This window comes from Watersipora subatra, chromosome 11, assembly GCF_963576615.1.
Source record: "Watersipora subatra chromosome 11, tzWatSuba1.1, whole genome shotgun sequence".
Taxonomy (NCBI): Eukaryota; Metazoa; Bryozoa; class Gymnolaemata; order Cheilostomatida; family Watersiporidae; genus Watersipora; species Watersipora subatra.
In genome coordinates this window covers 40,515,086-40,529,899 of record NC_088718.1, presented here as the reverse complement: position 1 = coordinate 40,529,899, position 14,814 = coordinate 40,515,086, and the positions used below count along the sequence as shown (strand labels likewise).

The 14,814-nt window shown below is 35.9% G+C and overlaps 1 protein-coding gene across 1 annotated transcript in view; it reads left to right on the top strand.

The window, feature by feature from the left end:
- Nucleotides 1–14,814, top strand: part of LOC137408384 (coiled-coil domain-containing protein 81-like) — a 40,021-nt gene that overhangs the window by 8,843 nt on the left and 16,364 nt on the right. Inside the window, exons 6-10 of the mRNA XM_068094896.1 lie at nucleotides 1,653–1,729; nucleotides 2,595–2,743; nucleotides 3,684–3,815; nucleotides 10,589–10,694; nucleotides 14,124–14,346. Coding sequence (XP_067950997.1) covers nucleotides 1,653–1,729; nucleotides 2,595–2,743; nucleotides 3,684–3,815; nucleotides 10,589–10,694; nucleotides 14,124–14,346 — 687 coding nt within the window. The remainder of the gene's footprint in view (nucleotides 1–1,652; nucleotides 1,730–2,594; nucleotides 2,744–3,683; nucleotides 3,816–10,588; nucleotides 10,695–14,123; nucleotides 14,347–14,814) is intronic.

The window sequence follows — 14,814 nt, the reverse complement described above, 5'->3', positions numbered from 1 at the left end:
ATTCATTCTATACATATATTGAGTTTTCTGTTTTAGTATCATAAATAAAATGATATAGATTACTTTAGAGTACTTTATAAACACTAATTAAAGCTACAGATAAATTGACAATTGTGTAGTGCATAATGAGACTATCAGTTCTCTCCTGTTATGCTTGCAGAATTTATTTGTGTTGAAAGTAATTGTCTTATGGGACGACAACTCTTAGTAAAAATATAAATAATGTTGACATCTGCCACTTCAAATTTGGCATCACCTTTGACAACAAATGGCAAATTATCTTAGTTTATCTGGTCTTTTTTAATCTTGTTAATATTTTGAAGCCTGGGCCCAAGATAACTCGGAAGTATGTTTTTCCACCCGATCCTGCGCACAAGTAAACTCGGTTTCATAGTTATGCTTCATTTTTACATACTTCCGGTTTACAGATGATTACGGAGTTTTTGTGGCTTTGTATGGCATAGGTTTTTATTAGAATTCCAAAGTTTTAAGTTGATAGGACTGTCGGTTCTTGAGATATATAAAATTGATTATAGATTATAGAAATATAGATTGGCTAAAATACCAATGACACTTCTATCCGAACGAAATGAAAAACAGCTACTAACAAAACACTTGTTCATTTTGCACTTCTGTACGGCCAGTTTACTTAAAATTACAAAATTTTGGTCCCTTTGTACGGTGCATGTTTTTAGCATATTTTAAAAGTTTCAAGTTGATTGGATTATCATTTCTTGATATATTGCCAAAATAAAATGGGCGCTTTTAACAAACCAAAAAATTAAAACGGCCGTAAATAAAACACTAGCTCTTGTTGTAGTTCCAATTTATGTAGGATTATTAAACTTTGATCGCTGTGTGCGGTATATGTTTTCAGCAAAGGTTTCAAGTTGATTAGACTATCGGTTCTGGAGAAACTGCCAAATTTCAGAAGGCATCTCTAACTGACTAAGAAATGATAAATTGCTGACGTGAGAACAATAGGTTCTAATGACACTGATTGAGGTTCTTGGTAACGAAAATAAAAACTAGGCAAGCTACTAAAAAGTCAAACTAAAGAGTTTTTTCTCCTCAGCATAAGGCTTTACACTAAAACTATTTGCTTTTCTATTAATAACAAATATACACACTCTGCCAGACTCAGTGTACTTCAATCGTTATGTTTCTTTTATTACTTCTAAAATATCACTTCTTTGAAAGAGTGAAAAAAACTATTTACTATATTTAATTTTTGTTTTTTATTGAGTTCTAATTTGGAGCTTTAATATGATATTTAGTTCAAAAGGAGTTGTGCTACCTTAAGTGCTTTCAGAGTCGACTGAAAGTTGTTCATACAGTCTAGGATTAGGAGACTTGCTTGGGTTTAAAAGGTTAGACTTCTAAGAGTTAAAAACAGTCACATGGTTGTACTTTTCAGTTCATATCCTCATCATTGTAACAATGCGCTGCGAAGTTACATCAATTTTACATACACATATATTTTTGTTCTTGTAATATCTATAATAAGAGAACACCATACAAATATTTTGTCAACAAAATTATTAAATGCTGAGGGCCTAGTGTTAAGCTAAAGTAATTACCTTCTTGTAGGGAATGCAACTCCTTGATTCTTGTATCAATGTACTAAAGCCGTATGTTTGTATACTTTTTAGAGACCAGATACAGCTGATTCTGTGATGACAAGAGCATCATCAAGGGCTCATAGCGTTAACACTATGGTTCTGCCAAAGTAAGTCATGCCATAACCTCGTTCAATATGATCATTATACGTAACGAAGGATCTCAGGCTTAAATTTTAGCCTGCTTGAGTCTTTCTTGATAATAAATCTTGCGACATTTGTATTTGGTTATTTTATTCGTGCTATTGAATAAAATACAACAAAATCAATCAACTGTCTTTGTAGCTATGTTTTAAGCACAAAAAACTAAAAGCTGTTATACATTGGAGCCTCTACTTAGGAAAAACTACATACAAACTTTTTATTGTATTTGCTTCAAAATCCACTCTCTCTCACATTAATTATGGTGGATTTTTGCTTATAAAATATCTACTTGTGGAATACATTAGATATTCATGTAACATAAATTCCACTTGATGTAAAGAACTTTTGTAAAGTCTTTGCTATGTATAACATGTGAAAGTCTTTGCTATGTATAACATGTGAAATTTAATATAACGTAAAGTGTCATGTCGGTGAAGTTCGCAATTTTGATTTAAATAGCGAGAGTTAATCATGGACCTTAAGTCAAATAAAAATGATAAGAAAAAATATGCTGTTACAAATCAATAATACCATCATTGCTGTATGGTCACTAAATTAAAAAGTTAAGTTTAGTTTTGTTCTTTTTTGAAGGGTCAAAGGGGTGGGTTTGGGACGAGCGTGGCATGGATTAGGTAGATTACACATATTTTACTGTTTGTATAACACAAAATCCCTATTGCGTAAACATTTTCGGAACATATTATTTATATTGTAGGAGCGTTTACTGTATGTCAGAGTAGTATATAATGTGTGTTTCATGATGAACCTTGCTATTTCACTAAATGTACAGCGGAGGTTTTGAGACATCCCCTTCTTGATTTGTTTATCTAGCATCGGAGATACTAAGGCTTCAAAAGCTCCTCTAATGGCTGCCATTGATGAAAATGCAGAAATTTCATTGGATGATGTTGGTAATATCGACAGCCCCAGCATGCAGCAGGCTATCGAGCAGGTTGAGAAGTCTGGAGAAAACTATTTCGGTGAGAATATCATTTCATTCATAACTCTATGGGGACTATATTCTGAATTCATACTTAGATAAGATAACATGGAATGATTCATGTGTCTATGGCACTAAATTTAAACTACTAACTCTTTTACAGTGTATATACCTGTGTATTTCTTGGAAAGTATCAGCTTTTTAGGAAGTCTATGATTGCCTGTTTCTTGCACTCACACAAAGATCTGTACAAGTGTCAGTTGTGAGGCCTTTGGGCTGACTGATTTACATGCGCAATCTGGGGTTCGCCATGTCTCCCCTCATTTTTTCATTTCCATGTCTCTCCACGTCTTCTACAATGTTCAGTGATGTGTAAGGTCTCTGAGCGTAGTCTCAAGTTTAAATTAGGAGAGATTATAGGGTTACTATAGAGTTACTGTATGGTGAATATGGAGTGAATATGCAGTGACTATGCAGTGACTATAGAATTAGTATAAAATAAGTATAGAACGACAAAATGTTTTTTTGTGTTTATTTCTGAATAGCTATTTTGTCTGTTTTTCGCAATGTTTTACATTTGTTGAAGTATTTTTGTTTGAACTCTGTTACTAGTATATTTGTCTCAAGCACATCACTGCCATTTAACCAACAGGGTTAGAACACCGCATTCTTTGCAGTTGTTTCTTTGAGTAAATTTTTCTTCATTTTTAAGCTACCATGATTGGTGTTTTGTGTCAGCTACCATGATTGGTGTCTCGTGTCAGCTACCATGATTGGTGGGTGTCTTGTGTCAGCTACCATGATTGGTGTCTTGTGTCAGCTACCATTATTAGTGTCTTGTGTCAGCTACCATTATTAGTGTCTTGTATCAGCTACCATGATTGGTGTTTTGTGTCACGCAACTCTTGATTTCTTTATTAGCAAATAATGTTTCTCTCAGCCTGCAGGCAGTTTTCTGAGTAACTCTTTGATTATTTCAGGCTATGGTGAGACTGCAGAAGGTAATGTCGTCACGACGGAGGGATACATGACCTATGGTGCCCAGGAGCTGGATTCTATGGGCTTACCACCTATGCTTCTGGAAGAAGCTCCGAATCCGGCTACATTGGCCGGTAGGTCTCACATTTTGTGAAACGATTCCTTGATTCATAATACCGGTTGCTAGTTCTTTAGTAAACAAGAAGCTCTTTTACATTTAAATCTGACTATCTAATTTGGCCGTAAATAAGAGGCTAGTGCATGCAACTTTCCTACGATGTAAGCTTGGTAGAGTTTATCAAGACTATGTTACGCCTATAAAGTATTATTATTACTATTACTCTGGTCGTTGGGTTCGCTGTGAGAGATCATCAGGTGTGCCGATGAAGTGCAGAGAATAAGTATGTGCACAATAATTCTAAAGTTCTGGAAGGTTTCTAATTGGAATTTTTAACTTACGGGTTTTCACTCTTATGCATAAAATATGTATAAACTTTCATTAGATTATCCTTGTCGCTGAACTGCTGCCATCACAACTAAGTCTTTTCATGACTTTTCATGTCTGTCACAAATTTCTGTCAGTCATCCTTGATTTTCATGGCTAACAACGCTAGGCCTAGCGCTAGTTTACAATATTGTAAATCAATCCAAAATGAGCACGACCCTTACTGAAACTAATTGGAACAGATTACTTCTATCAGAGGCTAATTTGAATTTGAAAAGAAACTTTATAAATAGTGAGCGAGCATTACCAATCATTGATCAGCTCAGCGTGATTTGCTTGTTATTATTGATTATTAATCAGAGAGACCGTCTGTGCCAAGTGCTTACTTAACGATTATATCCTCTGATCCAGCCATGGCCGATCTTCGTCAAATAACCTATGTTTTCTGTTTTTGTGGATTGTTCAAGTCTAATCTAATGATTTAGTTTATCTTGGAAATGTGTTAGTATTATTTTCTTACAGCTCAAGCTTTAAACTACTATTTGAAAAAGCTCTTTATGTATTTCTCATCATTTTCATTTAAAATTTTTAATAAAAATTGATCGTTTGTTTTGGGAATTATGGAGACTAGCATCTTGGCATAAAACAACGAATTATTCTTTTAGTACCTGGTAGTCTAGTGTGCCATTAGAGTCCGTCAGTTGTGCTGATAAACTACAGAGAATATGTATGTTCACAATTATTCAGAAATACCTAAAAGCAATCGATTGGTGCAGGTGTTAGAGTCTCTGTCTACTAAGTTTAATGTCACGAATTTGGGTCTCATGAAAGCGATCTTTTATTCAAACCTCTGACCCCCCTGGCTTCTGAAAAATGAAATTATGGAATTATGAAGACTGGCAGTCTAGTGTGTCATGAGAGATAGTCAAGAGTGCTGATACAGCACAGATAATAAGTATGTGCGCAATTATTCGAAAATTTTGGAATTTGGACAATTAGCATTGGTAGGCTGCTGGGGTGCTACGCTGAATGTCACAAGTATGAATCCAGTATGATGCAAACCTTTTCTAAACCTTTAACCGGGGCTTCAGACGAATGAACAAGATTCTTATTAAAATATATACTAGTACTCCGACAGTCTAGTTTCCTGTGAGAGATCATCAGGCGGGCTAATATAGCACAGATAATGGCTATCTGCACAATTTCGCCAAAACGCTTAAAGGTGGTCGATTGACGCTGATGCTAGGGTGTCGGTCTATGAAACTGAGTGTCACAGGTTTTAATCCCACATGCTGCAATCTTTCTCTACCTCCAACGTTGAACAGATTGACATACGAACAGACCCGACTCGTATTATTGTAAAGAGTACGACACAACATCATCAGTTTGACTCTATGTGATTCCTTAAACTTTCAGATGTTTTTATAGCAATTGGTCGCTACTGTTATTTGGCCAGCCCTCTCCAATCCTTTGTTCATCGGATTTCCTTAACCGTTTGCTTTGTCGTGCGAAGTTATTTGGGTTCAACTTTACTATCAAGCTAGGGAGTCTATTATGATAACTTTATTGGTCAATCTTGAACTGATGTTCATCCAGGCTAGTTCAGCTGCGTAATTCCGACTTACGTGTGTCATCATGCCAACTCATATGCAATATTCCGTCTATAATGTTACTGGTAGATCAGATTTTCAACAAGTTCGGCTAACAATAATCTGTTGATCTTCATGTATGTCTGCATAAACAACTGGATGGAATTTTCTAGATTTCACAGATTTTTTGCTGTTTGTGTATTGAAATAATGACGCCCCCTGGGCTTACGCTTGCTGCTAGCTTTGCAAATCATCAACTGCATAATTTATGCAGCCTGTCATTGATTTTTTTAAAACTTTTTTACAAGAAGTGTCATCAATTATTCACAAGTGGTACGTACAGGTATATACATTATAGGGCCTATATACATGATATAGGATTTCATGTTTGCTTATTAAATTGATATTCCACAGACAATGGCCTCTGTTGGCTAGCTATCCTTGGAGAGATTGGGTTCCACTTATTCCTGGCTCCGTAACAGTTGATGGCGCTCCTGTTATGATCATTAATTTAGTGTTTAATATTTCGTCCAACTCCCACCTGTAGTTAAAGTTAATTTATTCTGGTACCTGCTTCAAATGCTCAGGCTATAAAAAGTCAGAAAAAATATTTCTAATAAATCTGTATTTTGTTTAATTTGGTCCACATTTCAAAAACTTAATAAATACTTCTGCTAATTAATTAACCTATACATACATATAAATCTCAAAGTTTGTCCTCATCGGACAAAGAAAGTAAAGAAACTTCCGTATCGCAGAAGATTTGATCTCAGCACCACTCGTTCACAAAGCGACAAGCTAACCTATTAAGCTACACGGCACACAATGGATCAGTTGTGCGATATGAGTTTTTATCTTGGGTAAAATACGCATAGCGAGTCTGTGTTACGCGCAACGTCACTAAAGTTTGCTTTCACGGTCCTTATTCGTAAGTTTAGCTATTCTGACACTAGCTTACTCAAATTAGCCAATGGCAACTACATTACCTGCCACTGTTTCTAAGCTGTTTTTAATACCCGTGCAACGCCAGACATTCGGCTAGTCCTTGCTATAATGAAGCCGTGTCTGTCCGATGTCTTGGTGGCGGACAAACCCACATCATTCTGTTTTCTCACCTAGCACGCTACTGCCCTTGCCGCCCATTCACCTCCATGATGGTAGAATTATTGTGCATATACTATTCTCTGTGCTTTATTGGCACACCTGACAATCTCTCACAGCACACTAATAATATATAATATAATAATTTATTCTCTAAGAGGGTATCGACCGTCACACTTATTCTCATCAAGGTAGCTGTCACACAGAAATTGCAATTGGTCACCAAATGTGTGGATCGAAAGTTCAATTAAATTCATTGTGTACTGAGCAAGTTTGCTATAAGTGTTGGTTGACCTCTGTAGTAAATTATCATCATTCCCAAGAGAGATATGATATTGATACGGTTGAGCTTTTCTATGGCCAACTACTTTCAAAGTCTTGCAATTATGAATCACTTTATTAGAATTTGATCCTATAGTCTGTGTTCCTCCGGTTTGCATAATAAGAGACATGCTACTGATGTAGAACACGCTCCTGCAAGAAGTATCGCATCTCTAAGTAGCTATCTGTGAGACTAGTCGAAGGTTTGTATTTTTGCGAAGATATCATAGTTTTCATAAATTCATCTCTGTTTATCACAATCTTGTCATAAAGCTTTCCTTAAACTGTATCAGCCTTCTAAATTTAACTATATGAAGTAAACAGTCAAACATTACATGAGTTAAAAACAAAGAATTTCATGTTTTAAATTATTGGTTACTTCGTTGATATTGGGTGCCACTCTGTAACCTTAGGTTTCTAACTGAAGAACTCGTATACTGTTTGTTATGACAGCTTATGTTACCAGATAATTGTTCGATTTTTATGTACTTTTGCGTAGGGAATTCTAAATGTCTAATCATATGTTAGTCATTCAACCCTGAAAATGTTCAACAAATATTTACTATAATAAGAGCCGTGTCTGTTTGTCTGAAGTCACGGATAGAGGTTGAAAAAACTGCGTTGTTTAGGTTTTGAACTCAAGACATTTGGCTGAGCAGCCTTGACTCTACCCGTGTACTAATTGTTCACCTTCATGTTTTTAGAATAGTTGAGTATTTACTTGTTTCGTCTGTTTTATCGGCAGACCTGATGAACACTCACATCAAACCCAGTGCCAGGGCACTAGTGTTATTAAAAACTGCTTATAGTTAGCAGTGCAAATACTTCTGGCGTTTTCCAATACTTTATGTTTGCGGTGCTACTGCGATGTATGTCACTGAATCCTCCGTTCATGAGCTCTAGCAATCACAAAAATAACTTTGTTTTTACATATTTGTAAAAAACCAAAGTAAATTATATATTAAATTATTATAATTATATTATATAATAATATACAAATATTAGATATAAATTATTTCATCATCCCTGTTAGCCCAAACAGGATGTAATGTCTACTCAAGAATTGGTCTCCTATCGGAGACCCGGCCAGAGACCCATTCTTGACCCGGCAGGAGACCCATTGCTCAAACTCCCGGATCTCCGACAGGAGACCCGGGAGTTTGAGCAATTGCCACAAGATTTTAGCCGCTCCCAATAGCGCGCTTTTCTACAGCTGACTTGAGTTGATTGTTGCCGGTATTTGGACAAGCCACACTTGATATTCAGGTGTTATTGCGCCAATACTCCAATGGTTACTGGCATTACAGTTGTTATTACATGCCAACACTTTTCAATCTGCTCTCTGAGTAGAAGATATTTCTCCTCTTTTTCCTTTTCTTTGCTGGCTATGTTGTAGTGATTGGGTATGGCTATATCTATTATAATAGCCCTCTATATACATAGTGTTGTTGATAAATGGTTTTTCGGTGACTCCTTTTCTCCCTTTACTCTAACTTATGTTAACAGACTGTCTCCATGTGAATCAGTATATACACATGTAATCATTTTTTGCAACCAAAAACCTCACTTTGAAAGGGAATTTAATTTTAGTCTAAAGACATCACAATCACACTCATGTGTAATCTATTACTTTAGTATTTCATATCACTCTGCAACGGGATGAGCATTTCTGAGCTTCCATTGTAGCGTTACTTTTATGGAATGTATTGATGAGCATAGTTGCTGTGAAAAAACCATGAGGAGGCGTGATTAGACAATTTCTTATTGTTGTCAGGGACAATGCCACGGTTGCTAGGGGTTACTACCCGATAGTTATGACTGTTTCTAATTATCTTGTATAGGATGTCATTGTGTTCGCCTTGTGTTTGTTTTGCGCTAGGTTTGTTAGGTGCTGGGAATTTGCATGCTGACTCAATTACAGATCATTTTTAGAGCGACTTCTCAACATATAGTTTGCAATTGAAGTATTTTAGTCTGTTTTAAAGTGCTATAGCTAGTTCATAAAGGAATTAAATATGCCAAACAACACTTTAAACTATGCACGTCGCGCTACGGATAGTAAAGGTCGACCTATTTTGTTTATGACATCACAGGAAATGACATTTGATGAAGGTAAGAATCGTTGGATGTGTTTGAAGCCGAAAACCTTTGCAACTGTTACAAGTTTTCGGCTAATTAATGTCGATACCAAGTCATTTGTATTTCAGCATAAATCATGCAATATGTTTAAGTGCGCAGTAATTTCAACAGTAAAATAGTTTCAAGTAGTATCATTGGACAATTATGTATAACTTAAAATTTCAGGTTTGGTGGCGTTACCGTCAAGCTTGCTAAGGTTAGGAAAGTTTAGCTAATCTCTTGTACTCAGCCTATGCTGACTCACATGCTGACCCACATGCTGACCCAGATGCTGACATGTATTTGGTGTCAGAGACGGTGTCTCTCGAAGATTGACTTATTCAGCCTTTTGAGAGCTCATGACATAAACTAATAACAAGCAAACATATCGTTAAGGATCTCATACTACTGCTAATATGCGGTATCTCACAAATAGTCAGTCACTGTCGAATAGATTGTGTTTTTTGGTCATTAGGCAGTTTTGAATATTTCATGCTTGCTAGTTTTCTTCATAACCCTTATGTTTTACATTATGCTAAAAAGAAGTTGTCTACACTATAAATGAACTGATTATATGTTATCATATATAACATGTAAAATATAGATACATATTATATATATTATTTTGCATAGCATCTATAATATAGATATATATTGTATATATTATTTTGCATAACATATATAATATAGATATATATTATAGCACACTATCGATGACTCGTTGAAGCATTAGATTGAGAGCAAACTGTCATTTAACTTTTACAGAATGTTTTCATTTGACTCAACCTTCTCCTGTTGTTCATCAGTTTAATTTACTGAAAGACTTCATCAAATTACCAAATTAGTGTTTTCGCTCACACGCCTATTTACAGTACCATTCTAGATTCTTTCATCCAATTGTTTGACAAGTCCTTGTTATAATCTAACTAAATGTCTCCCTGGAGTCGCATGACTCATTGAACTTGAAAGCTTCCATCTTTACTAAGTATTATTAAATCAGATGTAATCAATTGTCAGGTGTTATATACCTAGCAAGAGTTTGGCAACTTATTGTTAGTGTTGTCTCCTCCTGTTTATTATGTTTGTTGTCAATAGCTGATACTTACAACTTGCTAGACAAATATTTGGATGACAAATGATTTTCAGCCGTGTCACACGAACAGTTTGGTAGATTTTAAAATTCTCTTATAATTGTTTTGTAACTTGCAATACGCGAAAAATACTGTAAGGCCATAAATTGTAATTATCTTCAATTATATTGTATATTTTTATAATTAATTTTATATCAATTAATCTTAAAATTAATTATATTAATTCGGGTTTTTGTTTGTAGCAAAAGATATGCTGAGGAGTGGGTCTCGAACTCTAGCTCCAATTGCTCAGGCTGGAGGTTTTAGTCTGGATGACATGATGCCCCGAACTACATTGAGAACGCAGAGGTAAGGCGAGAGGCTAATCACTCCTTTCCTAACCTTAGTCAAATATGTGAGTTCTTTTCAAATGTGTGAAAACTCCTGCTATAATTCATAACATTCTGTGTGTCCGACCAATACATAATTAAAATATTTAAGAGCTCGAGGCTTTGCTAAAAGAGATTGTTGAAAAACATTTCTTACTTCTTAAGCTACACATTCATTCAAGATTTAAAACAGTTTATAAACGGTGACAGGTAATGTAGTCGCCAAGTTTCTTTACCCGATGAATTTTAGTAACTTGAGCCAGCTTAAATTTTTACTCTAATAGGAGTCGTGTCTGTCATTCATCTGGGCATTAAGAAAAAATATTGCACCCCACAAGAATCAAACCCATACATTTGGATGCACAGATGTTAGGCCAAGTGTTACCACTACACCGTGCAGCCACCTTAAAGGTTGACTTGCAACAAAATTCACATTACAGTTATTTGGTATCAAAAGATTCACCATGTCTTACTCTGTTGTGATGTAGGTGCAAAATATGTGGAAATGTGATTACAAGCTCTTAAAAGCTCAAAAACGAAAAGCCGCCATAGATTGGAATCTGTTTATTTTTCTGACGTAGCCATGAAATTTGGTTATTGTCTTGTCACGTGATGTTCTCATGTGAATTGAAAGGCCAATAAAAAGCTCAATATAAAACTTATCGTAGCACTAGTTTATGACAAACACTTCGAGTTTTACCGAAGACCCCGTATCAAATATAGATGCTCGCTACTTTACAGTTTAGTTTTGGCTTGATCTAATCGGCAAGTCGTAATCTGATCATGTGACCCAATACTTCGAAAATAATTTTTGCAGCACTTTTCGATTATCACAGGTGACCAACAGGCTCGTCATGATTATCAGACAATGATATGTACTCCTTCGAGCTAAAGTTAAAAAGTTTAACGATTTTTTACGGTAAGTTATAAGATGTCAGTGCTAAAAGTGACAGCATTACAATGACAATAAAACAGACGCGTAAGAACAATAGACATGGTTTTATTGAATGCGTGAAGTATATTTGTGAAAATATTTCGACGAATAAAGTTGCATGAAAGTGTAAACAGAAACCATCTCCCACAGCTACGTCACATTTGAGCCGTTTTGGAAAGAGAATCCAAACTATGGCGGTTTCGTGTGGCTGCGATTAACTGTTCGTTTTTGAGCTTTTACGAGCTTGTTATCACATTTCCACATATTTTGCACCTCCAACACAACAGAGTAAAACATGGTGAATCTTTTCATATCAAATAACTGTAATGTGAATTTTGTTGCAAGTCAACCTTTAATATATCTTGAAATAATTATGCTTATAATCGTTACCCATGATCTTTCACGTCGCGCCAGACTGCTAGAGTTGTTGGGGAAGTCTGGGCGTAGTCTGCTACTAGTAGTTCAAGGGCTGCAAGCGTACGTCTTTTAATCAATCTCTATAAACTGGGTATATGAACCACAACAGGCAGACACTTAAATTTATATATCTTTATCTCTCAAAGTTTATATGCCCAGCTATAGCTAAACTCTTAGAATGAAGAATCCGTATCGCAGCAGAATCGTATCGCAGGTTTGATCTCGGACTTTCCCATTCACCAGTCTAATACCTTACCAATTAAGTCACACGAGCTTGATGGACTCATCACACAAAATATGTCATTATATGAGTGCAAATACGCTATCGCTCTCCGTTACGACGCAACGTCATGGGGCAACGTCATGGAGAACGGTAGTGTAATTTTATGCGTGCTCAATCTTGAAAGCAAGTAGTTAGCTTTTATTAGTAAGCTTACTCTAATTAGCCATTGGCAATGTGCCAGGCTAATAGCGAGTGGCAGGCAACTACATTACCTCTCATTGTTTATAAGCTGATTTTTAATACCCATGCAACGCTGGGAATTCTGCTAGTATATCAATAGAAAGAAGATAAAATATTCCATTAAAATGTTCTATTGCTAGAATATTTGTTTTACATTACTTATAATTATAATATTAATTTTGTGTTCTATATATAAAATTGTCTGTTGGACTTCCAAACTGCACATTTTCATCATGTTAGTTTGGACAGGGTTGATTGTTTGCACTTTTACTATTGTTGGTTTGAACGCAAGAGAAAACAATTCATAATTAGGCTGAACATGTGTCAAAATTTTCTTGAACAATTCGAAAGATTTTCCGTTCTGCTATTGTTTGTGATGACCTCAACATGAGAGTTATCCAACATCCGGTGTAAAAGTTGGGTGAATATTTGAGTTTACTCTCAAGGCAATTTCCAATATACAATATTCAAAATTTTCTTACAACATTGCACCTGTTTAAGATGAAGATGAAGAATCTGGTAAAAATAAAATGATAAAATAATATAAGGGAAGCGTGTTTAAATTTTATCTAGTTTAATTTAACAAAAACTCATGTTGCTTATCTCTCTCACCGCTTTTCCCTCCTAACCTACTAACTGCATGTCATTCCTAGAGTTATTATCGCTCATGGACAACTCGGTTTGAAGTACTGAAAGTAATGTGAAGCTGTCTTTAGGAAACCAGTGGATCAAATCCTAGTGATACCGGTTTGAGAATAAAAGTATTTTTGTTGTTCTGAACGTTGATTAAGTTTCTCTCAAATGGTGATGGCTGCCATTGCTGCCAGATCGAGAGACCTTTGACTAAGTTCATCGACTCCTCATGCCATGGAGCTCTCGTCATTCACAGCTTTACTTTGCAATAAGTTCGTGATCAGATTCGAGAGGTCGTAATATTGTATACGTATTTAGGACATGCTTCACAACAGATGTGTTAAGAACATAGAGAAGTTGTAAAATAATATTGTATTGTAAAATTAACAAATACTTAATTAATACCATTAATTAGGATCTTAAACAGCTGGGTGTTTAAGATTCTGGTTCTCAGGAACCAAACGGAGTTTTGAAAGCAAATATTTGTAGCAGCCTGGTGGAAGGCATGGAGCATATGCGTCTGGATGGTTTGGAGAAAATTGTCTCAAGTCTTGGTAGTATTAGCACACATTGTTTCTAATCAAGTGGATGTTTAAAAAGCTGTTTCTCAGGAACCAGATGGAGTTTTGAAAACAAGTATTTTTAGCCACGTAGCGGAAGGCGCAAAGCATACGCCTGTGAAGTTTGGATAAAAGCGAACAATAAAAGTAGAAACCCATAGCCTCTACGCGGACTAACAGACACACACGGTGACAAAGTGGAATTTATTAATAGAGATTCTTGGCAGCTGCTAGTGGAGATTATTTAAATCTTTGCTGTAAATCTGGTTTAGGAATGTTTGTTTGACGTTAGATGCGTCATAACGTTTTTTTTTTCAAAGTTGATAAGTAAACACATTTCAGAAGCTTTGATTGTTAGGATGAAAGTCAGTTAATTTTGTCTGTTGAATGCTATATTCGCAGATCCCCTAGTGTTACTGCTGGAATGGGTGATATTACTGTACGGTCAGCTTGTGGCAGCGCCCCACCACCAGGTTTGAGGCGTAGCGCTACCCTACCTTTAGATGTTGAGACAGCTAGAGTGAATACTCTGTCACCTATCCCCAAACCAACCAATCAGAGCCAAGGAGCTTGTGAAGATAGGGGTCTGCCTGCAGAATCCTCTGGAATAGCTTGGCCCGCACAGGTAATGAGCCTTAGTTAAAAATTATGTCAACATTTAGCCTCAGGTCTTCGCTCTGTAGTTGTGCTTGGGCTTTAAAGACGTTCCTGTTTTGCTAATTCATCACACGTTTTGCACTTTAACCCTAGTGTTAAAACTTTTCATTCAAAATCAACTGAGATATTAGTTTGGAAGCATGGCCATAATACGTATTAGGTCAAGGTCATCTCTGGAATGGTTTGGAAGCTGTCCATAATGCAGTTTATCTTCTGTCATTAGTTACTTATATGGCATACATACAGTAATGTGCGAAATAAACTGGACCTCTTTGTTGCAAAACGAAAATTCTCATTTGCAACATTGCTACTCATCGTGAATTTAAACAATAGCCATGAAATATGTTAAACTAGATGATAGCTCGGCGTTGCAGGGGTAATAAAAATACCTTGTAAACAGTGGCAGGTAATGTAGTTGGCATTGGCTAGTTTGAGT